Source organism: Parasteatoda tepidariorum, chromosome 6 (assembly GCF_982258835.1).
Source record: "Parasteatoda tepidariorum strain Cologne lab strain chromosome 6, Ptep-v5.0, whole genome shotgun sequence".
Classification (NCBI taxonomy): domain Eukaryota; kingdom Metazoa; phylum Arthropoda; class Arachnida; order Araneae; family Theridiidae; genus Parasteatoda; species Parasteatoda tepidariorum.
In genome coordinates, this window is record NC_141760.1 from 47,617,847 (window position 1) to 47,634,712 (window position 16,866).

A 16,866-nucleotide genomic window follows, 5' to 3' on the forward strand; every position below is an offset into this window, starting at 1 on the left:
AAATATTACTGGCGCAGCCGCCGAAGATGATGCAGAACCAAAAACCAGGTGAGAGCTCACTTTATATTTGTAAATGTATGCTCCCATAAATAAGTAATTAAAATTATTTGGGCGAAAATTATACAAAATGGAAATTAAATGTTTGTGTTCCGACATGGAACATTAGTTTACTCGTCAGAGTACGAACACGCCAGTGTTCTAAAGTGAATTCTTTTACTCGCCAGAGTACGTAGATAGCATATTTCTAAAAAGAATTTGGTTGTTCTTGTTGTTTTGATTTTTGTCCCAGATAATTGAAAATTTTATTTCATTATATTGAATTTATTGTGGTTTTTAAGTTCTGTTTTGGAAATTGTTGGAAGCACGCCAGTGCATAACGTATAGCATGGTATCGTAATTGAAAATTTTATTTGATAAAATTGAATTTATTGTGGTTTTTAAATTCTGTTTGGGAAATTATTGGAAGCAGCATAAAATATAATGTTGCAATCGTATTTCGAAAAATAAAGAATGCTGAATGATCTATTATTTATATCAAATAAGATTTATTAAACCAAACAAAAAAAAAAGCATAGGTTGTATCAAATAACGGAATATAATTTGGCGTCAACCAACCTTGGAAGTCTCATTCTAAAACGATTGTTTTGTTTCTTTTATTTTTGCATAAAATGTTTTTTTTTATTTCTGAAAGAAGAGGCAAGTGTCTTTTAATAAGAAAAAAATACAAAATTGAGTTTGTTTTATTCTATTTGATTATTTTGATATTGAATTGTATCATTGTTGAATTTTTTTTATACATATGATATATTTTGTTTTCGTACATTTTAAAGAGAAATTTATACGAAAGTTATTTATAAATTTCTTATCGCATTTAATGATTTAAATATTCAGTTAAAGTTTTCATTCTCACGTAGAATTTGATTTTTGTTCTAAGAATAATTATTTTGGTTAAAATAATTTTTATGTTTTGAATTTGTGAACTTGTAGGAAAGTATATATTATATCTAGTGTAAACAAAGTATTGATTTAAAATGTTCATAAGTGTTAAGGTTTGTTATATAAGGTTTATTATATAACAAATCGATAACTGAATATTACAAAGTATTCTCAGTATTTTGAGGTTGTTAATTTCGTTTTGAGGTTGTAAAAAATAGACATTTTCTATAGATTTGTGAACGATGTTCATTTATGTGTTTTCTTTTAAGAAATTATTGGAATATTAATTAGGAAGTAGTCAATTTTTTCCGTTAATTTTTTTCATGATTGAGAATTATTAAATTTAAGCCATGGCATTTTTGGGAAAGGGTAAAAAGGAGGATTTGATAACGTTGGCCACCGAATTAGAAATTGATGTGGATCCAAGTATGAAAATTATAACACTAAAAAACAAAATAACACAAAATGACACATATGATGAAGCGTTTGCCAGAGAAATGTTTTTCTCAATTGTGGAAGAGAGGAAAAGGAAGGAAGAAATTGAGGAACAGCGAAGGAAGGAAGAAATTGAGGAACAGCGAAGGAAGGAAGAAATTGAGGAACAGCGAAGGAAGGAAGAAATTGAGGAACAGCGAAGGAAGGACGAAATCGAAGCTCAGCAGAAAAGAGAACTGAGTTGAAAAAACTTGAAATTGAATCCCGTACTCAACTAACTCAAACTTCATCGCCCAATGGAAACGGACAACATAACGTTGACTTAATTAAGCTCATTCCTAAATTCAAGTTAAGGGATGACGATATCGTGATTTATTTATCTTTATTTGAAAGACAGGCTAAAAGAACAGGGATTGATTCTAAAGACTGGGTGTCATGTTTATTAACTTTATTGCCTTCTGAAATCATTCAACTAATTGGTAGAGAATCTGAAGAAAAATTTGAAGACTACGAATACATTAAGACCATCTTATTAAAGAGATTTAAATTGAATCCTGAAAGTTTTAGAAAAAAGTTTGTGATGCACCAGAAAAGCACTGAAAAATCGTGGAGGGATTTTTGTTATGAAATCACGAATTATTTCGAAGAGTGGATTGATGGACTTGAAATAAAAGACTTTGCCAGTTTAAAAAATCTCATTATCACTGATCAACTTAAGAAAAAGGTACCTCATGAAGTAAGAGACCACCTTCTTGATGAGTGGGCAAATTTCGTTTCTCCAACCAAATTAGCGGATAAGCTTGACGAATATGACAGTGTACGTAATGATTCAAGGAAAACAACTGGAATTCCCTCAAAAGACAAAACTAATGAAAAGTGGCGACCTCGTTCTCCACCTTCAGAAAGAAATTCAAGAAACAAATCATTCTACAAACAGGCCTCATCAAGCGCATATACACCCCGTAAGAGTGATGAACTACAGAGGTCGTTTTCCAAACTATCTTGTTATACTTGTGGAAGAGAAGGCCATACATCCAGATTTTGCCTTAAAAATCGGCAACCTAGAAACACTCCTACAACTGCCCAAAACAATCTAATCCAATCGTCACCACTCCCTTTAGAAAAAGAAAAACCAGAAGTGCTAACTGCCAAGATCTCTATTCCTGTCTCAAAATCCGTGGATATATCTGGTAACATAGATGATTTAAAACTCGTCAGAGTTAAATGCGGAAACGTGGTTCTAAATGGCATTGTAGACACAGGAGCCCAGATATCGGTAGTCCGCGAGAAGTTAGTCGCCGACATACCTTGTGAAGGAGAAAGTAAAATAGAGATATCTTCTGCTTTCGGAGAAAGCGAAGTCACTCCACTGAAAATTTTCCAAATGAAAATAAATGACGAACTTCATGGTAGTGTACCTATCACCTGTGCTGTTTCAAAGAAGCTGGTAACCGATTTGCTGCTAAATTCTTCAGCTTATGAGATACTGTGTGAAAATATTGAGCTTTGTCACAGTAATCTTCAATGGAATACCTCTTCAGAGGGGGAAGACTCTAGCGACGAACCATCACCATTGAAAGAAAATACTTCAAATTGTGCTGCCATTACCCAAATTTCACAAAAAGACATTAAGAATGCAAGAATGGAAAATGACACTAAATTGGATTTTAAGACTCTTCAAGAACAAGATGAGAGTCTAGAAAAATGCTTTGAATGGGCGAAAAGGAACAAAAATGCTTATACAGTTCAAAACGAAATTCTACTTCACTCGGAGAATATTTGTGGCGAAAACATCAAACAAGTTGTGTTACCCTTAGAGAAAAGAACAGAAGTTCTGAGAATGGCTCATGAAATTCCTCTTGCTGGTCACCTCGGTGAGAAAAAGACAACTCAACGAATTAAATATTCATTCTTCTGGCCTACTATCAAACAAGACGTTAAGAAGTTCTGTGAAAGCTGCAAGGAATGCCAATTGAAGCGAACAATCACATATAAAGATAGAATTCCAATCCAACCTATCGTCAGACCAGAAACACCCTTTGAAGTATGGAGTGTTGATTGCATTGGACCGTTAGAACCACCATCCAGAAGAGGTCATCGGTTTGTGATATGTGCAATTGATTTATGCACTAGATGGGCAGAAGCCATCCCTGTTAGAGAAATAAGTGCAAAGACCACATGCAACGTCCTGATGAAGATTTTTTCTCAAACCGGATTTCCGAAAATGATTTGTTCCGATCAGGGAACTAATTTCACAGCCAAACTCACCCGATCTTTTGAAGACTTACTTGGCGTATGTCCCAGATTTTCCACTCCCGGACACCCCGAGAGTATGGGTGCTGTCGAACGATGGAATAGGACTTTAAAAGAAATGATGAATAAAAATATCCAGGAACATGGAAGAAATTGGGACCTACACCTTCCCTATCTTCTGTTTGCCTACAGGGAAGTGCCACATAGCACCACTGGTTTGTCTCCCTTCCAGATGGTGTATGGAAGACTGCCACCGGGACCTTTATCCTTATTGAAAGAGATCTGGACAGGCGAACGTAGCGTTCCAGTCACTGCATCCCGCTCAATTGAAACTTACCTACATGATCTTATCGGAAAAATAAGAAAAGCTCATGACATTGCAGCTGAAAACTCCAAAATCTCTCAAGACGGATACACATCAAGATACAACTTACGGTCTAAGGATAAGACTTTGAATGTTGGGGACAAAGTCCTCGTGCTAATCCCATCGTCATCTCACAAATTGCTCAGTACTTGGCAAGGACCAGCTACTGTAATCGAACTTACCAGACCTCACTCTGCCAAAGTCGAAATGGAAAACGGGAGTATAAGGGAACTCCACATAAATAAATTAAGGCCTTATATTGTTCGAGTGGATCATATTGGTATCATTTTCGACCAAGATGAAGACTTTGGAGATATCCACTATGCACCAGCGGATCTTATGGACAAATCTGCTGAAGACTTATGGACCCACTTGCAAAATATGAAAGGTGACCTAAAATATTACCAGCGAAAGGAACTATTCAATGTGTTAAAATCATACACCGATGTTTTTGGTAGCAAACCAGGTCAAGCCCATGTCGATGGTCATGACATAAAAGTTACAGCAGACTGCAGTCCGAAGAGATTAAAACCCTATCGTGTCCCCATTTCGCTACAAGACGAAGTTGATCGCCAAGTTAAGGAATTACTAGAATGGGATCTAATAGAGCCCAGTGACAGTGAATGGGCACATCCTGTGGTATGCGTTGCAAAAAAGGATGGTAGCGTTAGACTGTGCATTGACTTTAGACTTCTGAATAGCTTTACAGTTCCTGACGCATATCCAATGAAGATCGCAAAAGACCTACTTTTTGAAATAGGTAAAGCCCACTTTATAACAGTAATCGATTTAACGAAAGGGTACTGGCAAATCCCGATGAAGGAAAGCGCCAAACCATATACAGCATTTGTCACTCATGCTGGCCATTACCAATGGAAGGTCCTTCCGTTCGGTTTAAAGAATGCTGGAAGTACCTTTCAGAAATCCATGGATAAAGTACTAGCTCGCCATAGACGCTACTGTCGCTCATATATTGATGATGTGGCGATATTTTCTAGATCTTGGGATGAACATCTCTACCACATCGACCAGGTGGTTCAAACTCTGCGAAGTGTTGGTCTAACCGCAAATCTAGAAAAGTGTGATTTCGGAAAGAGTCACGTGAAGTTCTTAGGCCATATAATAGGTTCTGGCACTCACTCTCCAGATCCTGAAAAAGTAGAAGTCATCCAAAATTTGTCTAAGCCTATCACCAAAAAGGAAGTTAGAAGTCTATTAGGGTTGGTGAGCTATTATAGAGAATATATCCAAAATTTTTCTGAAATAGTTCTACCTTTAACGAACCTTACTAAAAAGAATGTTCCGAATAATATTTCATGGGACTCGAAAGCAGAAGCATCCTTCAACAAACTTAAAGAAGAGCTGATTAAAATGCCATCACTACATACTCCAGACATCGATAAACCCTTTCAACTCTATACTGATGCGTCTGCGTTTGCAATTGGAGCATGTTTAGCTCAAAATAATGAACAAGGAAAAGAGATGCCCATCGCATTTTTTAGCAAAAAACTAAATCCTTGCCAACAACGATGGTCAACCATTGAGAGGGAAGCGTTTTGTGTCATCGAAGCCTTGAAAAAGTTTGATACTTGGATTTTCGGTGCCAAGGTACAAATTGTATCAGACCATAATCCCCTTACTTACCTGACCCGAAGTACCCTTCATGGGGCTAAACTCTCTCGGTGGGCCTTAGCATTACAACGCTATAATATGACTTTAACATACCGTAAGGGCAGTTCACATGGAAATGCCGACGCATTATCAAGGTTAACAGTTAATTCCTAAAGAAATCATGTATATATATTTGTCTTAAACTCGTGTCTTAAACAAAACTTAAATGTCAGGGCTGTTTAAAAAAAAAAAAAAAGTGTTTTTTTTTACATTGATAACGTGTAAAAGAAAAAATATATAAATAAATACTTTTTTTTGTAATATTTTGAATTGTTTATATTTATGTTTTTATTTATCATAAGGAATATAGTTTTTTTTTATATACTTATATATATATTTATGATTTTTGGGAGCTGCATATTTTGGAGCTCTCACTTGAATTTCATCACCTGAATAGAAGCTGTGTTGCTGTTTTTTTTGTTTATTGTATTTTTCAGGTTTTCTCTCTCTGTCTCAGCAGCATTGTCTCTAAGGTGACGAATGTGCTTCCTTTGGGGGAACTTGTAAGAATCGTCGACAATAGATGGCGCTGCGAGATACGAAAAAACTTAAGAAAAGAAAAGAAGCTGAGAGGTTCTCTAGCTTGGTGTGAGAAGACTGGAATGTTCTATGATGGAGCGCGAAGTTTCATTGATTATGTGATTAATTACTATTATTTTCTATATACTTCATGTTTGTTCCGTGGCATAAGTATGCATCTAAATAAAATCGTTTATGCCAAGAAAGGTTTATGGTGAAATCATTTCACATTGAAAGGTCTGAAAAAGAACCTGCGAAATATTACTACTACTTATCGCATTAATTACTACTTAAATTACTACTTATCGCATTAATTACTACTTAAATTACTACTTAATTTACTACTTATTAACGCAATCAAGTTTGTCAATTAGATAAATAAAAACGTATAAGTTACGGAATTTAATCAACTCCAGATATTCTGCATGACATTCAATCTAATGATCAGATTAATTCACTAGATTACAATACTCATGTTTAACATTTAAAGTAATTGATTAAATAGTACTGAATGATTTTTAAAGTAAGTTGAGCATAAAAGTTCCCATTCCAATTATTAAACTTGTTTAGAGAAAAGTAACATTTAATTATCAAATATTATTTCATTAATTAATTAAATGATCCAAAAACTGTTTAGTTGCATCGTGTGAAATTAGAAACGCAAATTTATATTCAGGATATTAAAATTGGTAGAATATTTACTGTAAAACAAGAATTTAGAAAGGTTTGTCATCTTTAATAAAAAAAAAATTATGTGTATAAAATATGAGGATAAATATTAAATAAGTAATGTAGCATAATAAATATACAATATAGTATAATAAATATGCAACATATTATTATAAATATACAATGCTGTATAATAAATAAATATTAATTAAGAATAATGGGTTATATCCATTTTTAACAAAATTGCCAATTACAACGCCATTTGTTGCAGTTTCATTTTGAGGATTACTAAATTTTGACAAATCAGTAACGTGAAAAAAATCAGTTCTCTTTAAGAGTTATTACATGGTGAAGATGGTCCGTGATAAGGAAAAATGGTTCCTATCATTCTTAGAAATTCTTTTTTTTCCTTAGAATCAGCTCTCATGGACATAAACCGTTTTTCCTCTTGATATCCAACCTAGATAACTTCCTCAAATATTTACAACTAAGCTTAAACTTGATAATTAGGTTTAATAGAGCACTTTTCGATGAATTAAATTAAATAAGTAATATTCTAAGTTTTAATTAGTTAAGTTCTGCCTAAGAATAAACCTTAAGAATTAAAGCTTGATAACTGAACTGTGCAAAATTTCGGATCAAATTACGGTAAAAAGTACAGGCAAAAGGGTTCCAGTATTTTTAACCGTAAAATCCGTTTTTACCAGTACATTTTACTGAACAAAATAAAAACTGATACACAGTAATTTTTACTGTAATAATTGCCATAAAATATCTGAATCACTCTAATTAAATAAGCATTACTGTGAAAATTACGGTATAACATTTTACTGTAAAAAGAAATTTTACAGTAAATAGATTTTGCGGATGACGCATCCAAAGAACTTTTACTTAATACCGTAATTTTATCTGGAATCCTTTACAGTGTAGGTACAATATAGCACATTTCAATCAATAAAATAAAGCAAGTAATATTAAAGCCGAACTTATATTGATTGAAGTAATCTATAGGGTGATATATTCTGTCACGGGAGCAATAAAAATGTGGTAATTATTTGAAATTTAATTAACATTGAAACTGTATCTTAAGAAATGTCTACTCCGCAAATTAAGATGGATGAAATATAATGATTTAAGGTCATGAGAGAACTTTTAATGGCTATAAGATAAAGTCTAAGAAGAAATTAGAGATGAAAAACAATAAAGTTACATCATAGTTATCTTATCTATCCTATCTATTCGATCCTGTTATATTACCTATCGCTCATAGTAGTATCATTTTAATGTTAACATCTGTAATTTTTTTCTCTTAAAGATCTAGCAAACAGGCCATACTTTTTTAAAAATTTTACCTATCAAAAACAATTTTTTTCTTCCTGTTTTAATAATGCTTGTCTCGTAAAAAAGTATAATTATTATGCTTTATCTTTTTATTTGCAAACTAATCAAATTAAAAACTAAAAGAAAAAAACGCTCTCTAATTGCGTGATACTTGTGAAAAGATTTTACCGGAACTCTTTAATTAATTCTTAAGATATTTTTTGCTATTTCTTTTAAGTTCAGCTAAAAAATAAAGGGTATTTCTCAATTACATTTTTTCTCTACATTTAAAATCTATTATAATAATACAAAACAAAAAATTCAAATTATTAAACCTTCATGAATATTTATAAGGGTTATGACAAATATTTGAAAATATTCAATTTTAATCCGTTCTTTAGAAAATAACGTTTTAATGTTAATTAAATTTTTAATAATTGCGAAATTTTAGTTCTTCGTACCCAAAAGATTACCTAAATCAACGTAAGTTCATCTTTAACATTATATAATTTTACTTCAAAATAACAAAGATTTGACTTAGGCGAAACTTAAAACCAAACATTCAGCACTATAATTTAAGGCAGCAGCAAACATTAAAGCATATTTACGCATTTATAGTATTAAATTTTCACAAAGACTAAATCTTCGGGGGTTATTATGCATTTATGTTTTAATGAAAAGTACCTTGCATGCAAATTGAACCGGCAAACAAATACATAAAAAACCGTTTTACATTTTTATTTCAGAAGTCTGAGAATATATTTTAAAAAAACAAAGTTTTTTTAATGTATGTAAACGTATATTGCAAGTTAATGACGCAAATATTTGCCTTAAGAGCAAAATGCACTCAATTAACTAAAAGAATACTTTTAAAATTTTGAAAAAGAAATTTTTTCTTAACAATGAATAAATTATGTATTCTATTACATGCTTGAAGAGAATCCCACTGTGATATTTTCATTTTTAAAAACTCCTTTTGTCTCTTAAACGGTTCGAAAATATTTCTCCTAGAAAATACTATGTTTAGTTAAAATTCGTGTTTATGAATAATATACTGCACTTTTTTAAGTGATGTTTACATAAATGAAGAAAACTTTTGGCTGTTTAAATAACGCTCAATCAACACATTTTTCATACTTTTTGATGGAACAATTTCTTAATTAATCTTTGACTGATTCACCAATAATTTGACAAAAACTTTAATAACATATATATGAGTCTTAATACACTCTATAACAAAAAAATCGATGCACCAAGAAGCAATCATCTGATTTCTTTAAAATTTTGTATCCATGAATGTTTTGAACTGATATAGCTGGAATGATGCCGACTGGGGACGTACGGTCTTTAGCGACGAATCCCGCTTCCAACTGTGCCCTGACGATCATCGAAGACGTGTTTGGAGACGCGCAGGGCAGAGGGGGATCCTGCCTTCACTATTGCACGCCACATCGGCTCTCAACAAGGCATTATGGTCTGGGGTGCCATTTCCTTTGATCGTCATTAGAGGTACACTTACTGCACGTCAACGACATCCTAAGACCTGTTTTGCTACCGTTCCTTTTGCAGCGCCCTGGCCTGGTTTTTCAGCAGGACAATGCCAGACCACATACGGCACGCGTTGCTATGAACTGTCTGCAAGCTTGTCAAACTCTTCCTTGGCCTGCCAGATCACCAGATCTCTGTCCCATCGAGCACGACTGAGACTCATTTTTCAATGAATAACAAATAACAGTAATAAAATAAATAAATTCGTGATATAAATCAAAAATCGTCAAATAAATTCGTAATATATAAATTCGTGAAAAAAAGTGCTTTCAACAAAATACTAAAATAGAGATCTATCCACAAAGACTACTCACTTCCGCCTAGCTTAATAGTATGAGATTGCCGCAGCTGATAGGGTGAATTTCGGAAGAGATCACATTTGGTGAGTATGCTCTCTCTGGTTATTTCAGTTTCCGTTTTTAAAATCACTATATGTTGAGTCACCTCAGCTAGATTTGGCATGTGACATTTTTTGCTGCAATCATTGGTCGATTTTCTAGCGTTGCCATTCGGGGAGTTGTAATGAGGCCTTTTTGTCGCCGTGTAAGAGAAATATATATATAGATAACGCTCTTACAAAACATCATTTTTTATACTTTTTAGCATAATGACTTCTTTAATTATTCTTTGACCAACTCGACAATAATTTTACGGAATCTTTAATAGCATGTATATCAGTCTATAAGTTTTAACAATAGTAGCTAGTCAAAGTTGTATCAATAATTTTATATATTTCAACAAGTGAGTGAAAACAATATAGGATGCTCGCTTATGTGAGGAAAATACTCATTTATTTATAATTAGTGAATTTATTGAATTTATTTACTTTTATATGCAGTATATATACGACCCTAAGTTGTTAGAATTTGCTTCTGAGTGCTTCTTTTTGTCCTTTTCTTTGAAATTAAATAAGCGAATAATTTTTCGGGGTTACTTGAATTTTTAAGTTCCAACAATATTTTAAATATAAAAGTTTTCAAGGTAAATTTCACTTGTTAAGTAAATATTTATTTAAAATATGACCTTTAAAAAGCATTTATGTGTTTTATAAAACCAAGTAAATAAAAGCAAGAGATTACCTGAATAAGTATTCGCCAAACTTATCTCCAAATCGCCAAGTTTTGTAATCACTTTAAGCATTTCCTTTCATTTCGTTAAAAATAAATATTTACATATTTCTAATTGTACTTCATTTTGATTCACTAACACATCAGATAGTTAGCTTTTTTATCCTGACTTGGGATAATATATCGCTTAAAGCTCAAAACGGTTTGTTTAAATTTATAATAAGAAATTTAATTAATATGCGATTTTACATACATCTATAAAGGTTTTTTTTTTCTTTAAAATTCTTGGGATAAATTACTGAAATAATTAATTTCTGTTGTAGAAAAGTTAATGGAAGTATATTTGCAAAATTTAAACTCTGAATCTCTTAATGTGATTTAATTTAAATATGAAAATGTGAAACTGTGTTTCAAATTATTTTCTTGCCGGTTCATTTTTTAGAATCTCAACTTGAAGTAAATAAGAAAGATGGTAACAAAACATTAAGGCCTCATACTGTTCCAGATCCTTTAAAAATACCGCCAAAAAGACCGAAATGGATAAGTTGTCCAAAACCGGGATAAATTTCAGATGAGCTTAAGTTTTAATGAGCAAATAAAAATTTACTGCCTCTTCTCCATTTGCTTGGTCTTTTATTTATTTTATAATTATTAAAGAACCAAAAATGTGCATAAACTGTTTCTATCAAGTAATAAATAATATTTTTTATTTTAAAAATAAATAATTATAGAGTTTTTGTTTAATTTGTTCAAGTATTAAAAAAAAATTCCGATTAACAAAGTAAATAGTTGTACGCAAACTCGCTTTTCTTTACGAATTGTCCCAGTTGCAGTTAGCGTCGTTTGTAGCTATAAATTGCAAAAACTTGTAGCCTTTCCTCATTGGTGAAAATTTTTGCTCCAAGATGGAGGACGAGTCGGCCTCTCTAATTCAAGGTTTCTACTCTGAGCCATCACGGCCTAGGTAGATAATCGAAATGACGTCAGTTTAGACATTAAAGTACAATTCTTTTTCCTACTTTAAATCGTTTGCATTCTTTTAAATACTGATATTATTATGCCAACAGTTCTTTTAATGTTCCATAACATTCGTGTTTCTTTTTGTTTTATTTTAAATTTATTTGAAAATCTTATTCTTAAAAAGCAATCTAATTAATTTATAATTATTCCTAATTTATAATTTCTTAATTTATAATTTCCCCCTGCAATGCACATTCCTAATTTATAATTTATTCCATTTTTATGTACTTAAAGTAAAACTATTAGCAAAATTTATATGTTTGCAATTCAAATTACTTCTTCGTTCAATTCCTACCGATCATAAAGTCTGTCTTCAAATTACCTTTAAATACGTAATTCGAGTAGTCGAATATCTACAGAAAAATGATCGTTGCTTTTCGCTTTCAAATGAGGAGAATTTTCTAAATATAAAAACATGTAAAACATTTATCTATTTTTTTTTTATTTTAACACAAACCGAGCTGGCGTTTTTTAATCGTCTGCGAAAATAAAGTTTTTGTAGGTTGCAGGAAAAATAATCTGAAATTCATGCAAACTAGAATAAACTTTTTATGTTTATTTAAAATGTGTTTTTGAAGTCGATAAATTAATAGAATATAGACATTAAACTTCAATGAGTTGCAATAATGTTTTAATTGCTAAATTTGTTTGTCCTTTTCTGCTTGTGAAAACTAAATAATTTTTATGACTGAACAAAAGTGAGTTAACATTTTTATTTTTACTTAGTTCTATTATGTTTAGCATTTTTTGCAAACTTCGCTATAAACTTATATTAGATGCTAATTCAAATTATTCTTTATAATAAAAAATTCGTGGAATGGTAAAGGTTTTTAAAAAATTTCTTTCGATTTAACATCAAAAGTATTTAATGTTTTTAAATTTTAAAAATATGTCTGGTTTATATAAATGTCTGGTTTTTGAAAACTTCCAGGAATTTCTTTTTGAGTAATATTTCCTTTCTGACGAAAAAAAATATAAAATGAGAACATTAATAAAAAATGACAACGTATGTCAAAAAAGATGAAGCTGAAATAAAATGTGGAACATAGTTTTTAGTTGCAAAAAAGTAACACTTAATATGCTTATAACATAAAACAGTCGATTTTCAAAAATTCCATTGCCTAAGTTTCCAAAAAATGATTTTCAATCTTGCGTAAATGACTTCTATTGCAAATTAAAAAATAATCAAAAACAACCTTCAAAATAAGCTTTTTAGAACGATTCCTATGTTAATAAAAGTGGAACGATGGTGGAAATCTCTAGAGAATTATTACTAGTACAATGTAAAAAGAAAGAAAAAACTCAGATTCCACGAAACATCGTTATTGTCGAAACTGTTTCCTGGGAAATGCTCCAAGCGAACATCTCTGAAATTAAATTTATAAATAAACACAAATTAAAGTTTAATTTCCGAGATCGTACTAAGCTGAAATAACAGAAGTATTTTTCTAATTAAAAAGCATGTAAAAGTTTAATAAGATCAGCACATTCATTACTAGCATTATATTTTACGACCGTTCTAAAAATAATTCATGTGTTTATGGCAGTTGATTTCGACATTTATTTAGCTAACGTCAATATATTTTTTTGTTCAGTTCATGAAATTTTTAGTTTTATTATTTATTTTCTTAAAATAAAAGTTTAAAAAATCATATTTTTAAAGAAATACTGATAGTCTTACATATTTATTATGAGGTATAAATCTGTTTTAGATTGTCATAAACTCGGACAAGGAAACCTGTATTGACTACATACAAAAAAAATTAATAGCCAGATACCATGAAATTAAAGGTAAATGTAAAAATATAAAGATTATTCATTAAAATTTTAATTAAAAATTTTACTTTAAAAAATACATGCACTAAATTACTACTAATAAAAACGGGATAAATGTTAGGATAGTTACAAATAAAATCTCCGTTTCAAATAAAATCCACTTTTTTAATTGAAATAATTTTTAATTTTTTTAAGAAATGTACAAAAAAGTGAACTAATCATAAAACTAATAAATTGGAGCAGTTAGTGTAAATGAAAATGCTTATGAAAATGTTTATTAGCAACTATGCACGAAAACAAAAATAGAAAAGTAATCAACATAAAAAAGAATTAATTAAATAAGAAAAAAGAATAATTTAAAATCAAAAAGGAAAAAAAAAAAACAATTTTCAAGACATAATTAGAAAAATCCTTCACTAGGAGAAAATTTACTAAAAGAAAACTTTATCCAAATATTTTTTCTCAAATAACCATTTCTTAATAACCAAATGTAAACCAGTTATTTCATATTTTTAATCATATTTTATATTTCTCTCCGATTTCCCTCATTTCAATCCGCTTCTTTCCTTTTATGTATCTTTTTACACTGAAGGTTGAAAACTATCGTATACACTAAAAAAAAATTGGGGATGAAATTACTGTACAAAATAGCAGCAGTCAGGGTGCCGGTACATTTACCGTAAAATTTCATTTTTATCGGAACATGTTACGGAACAAGGAATCTGATATACCATATTTTTAATGCAATAATCACAGTAAAATACTATACTTTACTCAATATTTTTAAGCACTATTTAATGTAGCAGCCAAAATATCATCATCTAATGAAATTAGAATTCAACTAAATTCTCGTAGAATTATAAAAAAAGTGAGAGAAAAAATTTAGGAGAATAGTCAAAAAGAAGCGTTTCTCGTCGTTTTCTTTGAGGGTCAACCCTGAATAACAATAAATAATACAACTATTTCCTGCTTTATCCCTATTCCATATTTCTCTCCTTTTCCTTATATGTTTAAACTAAATGCTGCCTGAAAGCCAAAAAAATCATCTTACGAAATCATTATAATTCAGTTAAATGCAAGTATTTTAAAACAAGAAGTAGATTTAGAACTCTCGTTTAATTATGCCATCATTAAATAGTTTGCATCAAATTTACTGCGATCAATCTTTGTAAAAGTATGCGCCGTTGTGCAATGTAAGAATTAATTTTTCTAAACGTGAAAAACAGTGCGTGATCAAATTATTTTCGCTCTAATGGAAGCTATAAATAAAAAAATTGCAGCTGACATTGTTTAATGAGAAAAAGTTTTCAAATGCCAATCAAATATGTATTAATTTAATGTCTTTTTTTAAAATATATTTGCAAAAAATGATATTAAAGCTAAAAAAAAGTAATTAATGTTTTTTTTATCCTTGGCGTGAAAACAAATTAATTCTAACCATAGAAAATAAGATAAAAGAGTCAGATGCTTTGTTTTCTTGTAACATTAACTGGTTCAGCATAATTAATTATTATTATACTTGGTTTTAACAATCTGTACTTAGAGAATAACCCGACAAATTTTAAAAAGAAAATTACAACAAAAAATTTAAATATGTGTTAATTGTTGACTTTAAAAAAATTCTATTATTCACTGCTTTTAAAAATCTAAAAAGAATACCGGTGACTAAGTTATTAAAGACGCGAAGTGCTTTTCAATAGGAACTGTTGTTTTAGTCACTTATCTTTTAACTGAAGGTTCTAAGAGCTATAATTTCAGTTATTAAATTATGCAAATTTAATTAACTTTCATTGTATGACAATTTCGATTACCTCGCTTGTTACTTTAAAACATTTTATTTTCATATGGCGGACGAATTTTTTTTTAATTTTGGATATAATTCAAAATACGCGTTTTTAAAAAAAATGGAACAAGCTCAAAATGTGTTTAAGTTATTTTTTCTTTGAGGGCTCTATAAAACTATAGATTTTTTAACTTTTAAGAAAAATATGCCATTTGATTAAAATACTATAAAAAAAAATCTAATATAAGGGCAATGATTCTGTTTATAGATGGTGTTTTCTACACTAGGGAACGCTGCAAGCAGCTCCATACCGCCTATACTTCCGGGTTACTGTTTCCGGTGTATTTTAAAGCAATTCGACTCACAACGTGATCATTGTGTTATGAGATTCTTTCAAACGTGGTATTTGATTACTTATTACTTGTGTTTACAATGCTAACAATACTTGTGTTTACAATGCTAAAGGTATTAACACTAACGTAAGATGGTGCACAGCTTGCATCAAGAACAAACAGTTATAAACAAATGGAAAGAGGCCAAATCAAGAATGCCAAAAACGCGAGGTATTCAAAATCTAGCAACCATGTCACCTTTTTTAACAATATATCTATAAATAACTGGAACAAATTTTCACTTCAAACTCACCAGAATTACTTAATAACATTAATATCTTATGAAACATGGCAGATTTAAGCTCTTTAATTGAAAACAAAATTATCCGTTTGAAAATATCGCCTCGCAGAATAAGCTGTAGTAAGCAATTGCAAACTTTCTAATCGGAGCTAGATCAGGTATTGAGCTTCAGATTGTTATTGTTTACATTTATATTGAAAACATCATCCATTAGAAACATATTTAACTGTATAATACTTTTTGGGTACTCTGTTAATTTCACCTTCTGGTATTTTTAGGCTAATTTTTTTCTATTAGGATGAAAGCCTTAAAAAGCGGATTATTTCATTGCTCTAGAGCAGTGATTCTCAACCACTGTGCCGCGGCACTTTTGTGTGCCGCCAAATTCTTAAAATGTGCCGCTAAATATTGGAAATGATACCATAAAAATTATAATGCTTTTTTTATTACGAGTGAAGTTTAAATTAAAGAAAAGTATATATATATATATATATATATATATATATATATATATATATATATATATATATATATATATATGATACTTATTGTTTTTCTTAACTTTCTTAATGTTTTCTTGTATTTTTTTATTATATATATATATATATATATATATATATATATATATATATACATACATAATATTATATCTATATACTTTTAATAATTTTTCCAGGCTTTAACCGCCTGAACATCTTTGTCGCTATTGTCTTGTCTCTGACAATCTTAAAATAAGTTAAAATAAGAAGGAAGCGTTTAAATTGTCTTTGGCAACTTAAAAAAAATGTTGAAATAAGTAGAAAATTTAATGACTATTAAAATTCTTAATTAACAAAAGAAAGAAAGAAAGCTAAATATTAACTTTCAAACGG

The 16,866-nt window shown here is 30.4% G+C and overlaps 2 protein-coding genes across 2 annotated transcripts in view; both read left to right on the forward strand.

The window, feature by feature from the left end:
- Positions 1 to 5,773, forward strand: part of LOC147808016 (uncharacterized) — a 67,561-nt gene extending 61,788 nt beyond the window's left edge. The window contains exon 2 of the mRNA XM_087166826.1: positions 1,721 to 5,773. Within this exon, the coding sequence (XP_087022952.1) occupies positions 1,721 to 5,773 (4,053 nt within the window). The remainder of the gene's footprint in view (positions 1 to 1,720) is intronic.
- The window catches only part of LOC107442186 (guanylate cyclase 32E-like), a 123,133-nt gene that overhangs the window by 27,451 nt on the left and 78,816 nt on the right, over positions 1 to 16,866 (forward strand). The gene's annotated exons all lie outside the window — the stretch shown is intronic.